This window comes from Chaetura pelagica, unplaced genomic scaffold, assembly GCF_000747805.2.
Source record: "Chaetura pelagica isolate M959 unplaced genomic scaffold, ChaPel_1.0 scaffold82, whole genome shotgun sequence".
NCBI lineage: Eukaryota > Metazoa > Chordata > Aves > Apodiformes > Apodidae > Chaetura > Chaetura pelagica.
Window position 1 is genome coordinate 2,764,025 of NW_009952990.1, and position 1,953 is coordinate 2,765,977.

Genomic DNA, 1,953 nt, shown 5'->3' on the forward strand with positions numbered 1-1,953 from the left:
ACTATAAATTTGTCTTCTAAAGGAGAACTCTAAAAATGCTTTAGTTACAGAAAAAAAATCTATACTTTTATACCAGCATAATTTTCCTGATTGAAAAGTGATTTATGAGAATTTGATTTTAAATGTATAAACTCTTATTAACTCTTCCCATTCTTTGGAAACCTTATAAAGGAGATGACTCCTTTTAGTAGAGATGTTTGACAGAATTAAGAGCAATTTAGACAGTTTTTTTTCAACTAAAAGTCAATGTTGATATGCTGCTACTTGGACAGGTGCTTTGTTGGAGTGTTCATTAGAGTATTGCATGTGATGTTTTTAAGATTGAGGTATTTGGCTGTGTCATATTTCTAGGATTATTTAAAATGTTACAAAGAAACTGCCAAGAGTCTGTACATATCAAATTATTTTGAGTTTTTAAATGTCAAGTTGATTTCTGATTATTTTATTTTTTTTTCATAGATAATTATGTATGCTGTAGACAGGATTTATAATCATTATTATGCTGCTACGACTGGGCGGATGCAGTTTACTAATCCTGATCCCAGATCTGGTGATGGCTCGCTGGATATCCTGAATTTAAAGTCAGCAGACACTGGTACATACCAGTGCAAAGTGAAGAAGGCTCCTGGAGTTCAAAGTCAAAAATTACAGTTGACTGTACATGGTAAGATAACGTTTTTCTTAACTTTTCAGTGGCACCTGTAATGTGTTTATTCCACCCTATATTTTGAAATACAAAATGAAAATGTGTGTCAGGCAAAGTTGTAGTGAATCTATAATTATGCATCCATTATTGAGACTTTGGGGGGGGTGGACATCATTCTGTTCCGGGGGATGAAGGGAATAATACTCAGAATAGTGAGTATAAAAAAAATAAAAATTGACTTGTGGCTTGTATTTCATAGAATATCTTCCCATCCATAGAAATGATTTGTTGGACAAGCTTTGTCATCAGCAAAATGAACTGACCTACTAGAACACAGCTAGTTAGCATTTTTATTGTGACTATTATTAATTCAGTAATACTTTTTTTATTAGTAAAGCCAGCAAGAACTAAATGTTCCATTGAAGGACCCCAGGAGATTGGAAAAGATGTTATCTTGAAGTGTGCATCACAAGAAGGATCCCCACTTTTGTCTTATGACTGGAGAAGAGTATCTGGCACACAACAACTTCCTGCTACTTCCATGCTGAGTACTGTCAAACTTTATTATTCTGAAACACGTAAAAGGTTGCATTTGTAGTTTTGGGGAGGTTATCAAGCTTGATTTTAGTATAGACCAATCAAAATAAGTGACAGTTCTGCCCTCATACTGGGTAATAAAGATTACTTGGAAACAAGCTGGGGTTTTATTTGTTTGTTTCTTTGGTTTTGTTACTTTGCTTTTTATTTCATAGTGGGCAATGTTTCAGGCTTTAAGTTGAGATTCTAACCATTAAGCTTCAGTCATGCTCATCTGTGCATGAGTGTTGTTTGTTGCCTTGCTTGGTAATGTTGGCTGCTTTTGTGCTCAGAGGAGCAGTGGGAAAGAAAGTCAGAACAGTCTAGACCAGTGGTAAGAGCTGCCTTCAGGGAAATGGAGATAAAAAGCTTAAATTTTATTACAGAATCGCAGAATATTAGGGGTTGGAAGGCACCTTGAAAGATCATCTAGTGCAACCCCCCTGCCAGAGCAGGATCGCATAGAGTACATGACAGAGGAAGGCGTCCAGGAGGGTTTTGAATGTCTTCAGCGAAGGAGACTCCACAACCTCTCTGGGCAGCCTGTTCCAGTGCTCTGTCACTCTACAGTAAAGGAGTTTTTTCTGATATTTACGTGGAACCTCCTATGTTCCCGTTTGTACCCATTGTCCCTAGTCCTAACACTAGACATCACTGAAAAAAGCCTGGCTCCATCTCCTGACATTCGCATATTGTAAACATCAATGAGGTCGCCCCTCAGTCTCCTCCAA

The 1,953-nt window shown here is 37.1% G+C and overlaps 1 protein-coding gene across 1 annotated transcript in view; it reads left to right on the plus strand.

Annotated features, from left to right (window-relative positions):
• CXADR (coxsackie virus and adenovirus receptor) overlaps positions 1-1,953 on the plus strand; it is a 4,544-nt gene that overhangs the window by 311 nt on the left and 2,280 nt on the right. The window contains exons 2-3 of the mRNA XM_009996489.1: positions 460-664; positions 1,039-1,194. Coding sequence (XP_009994791.1) covers positions 460-664; positions 1,039-1,194 — 361 coding nt within the window. The remainder of the gene's footprint in view (positions 1-459; positions 665-1,038; positions 1,195-1,953) is intronic.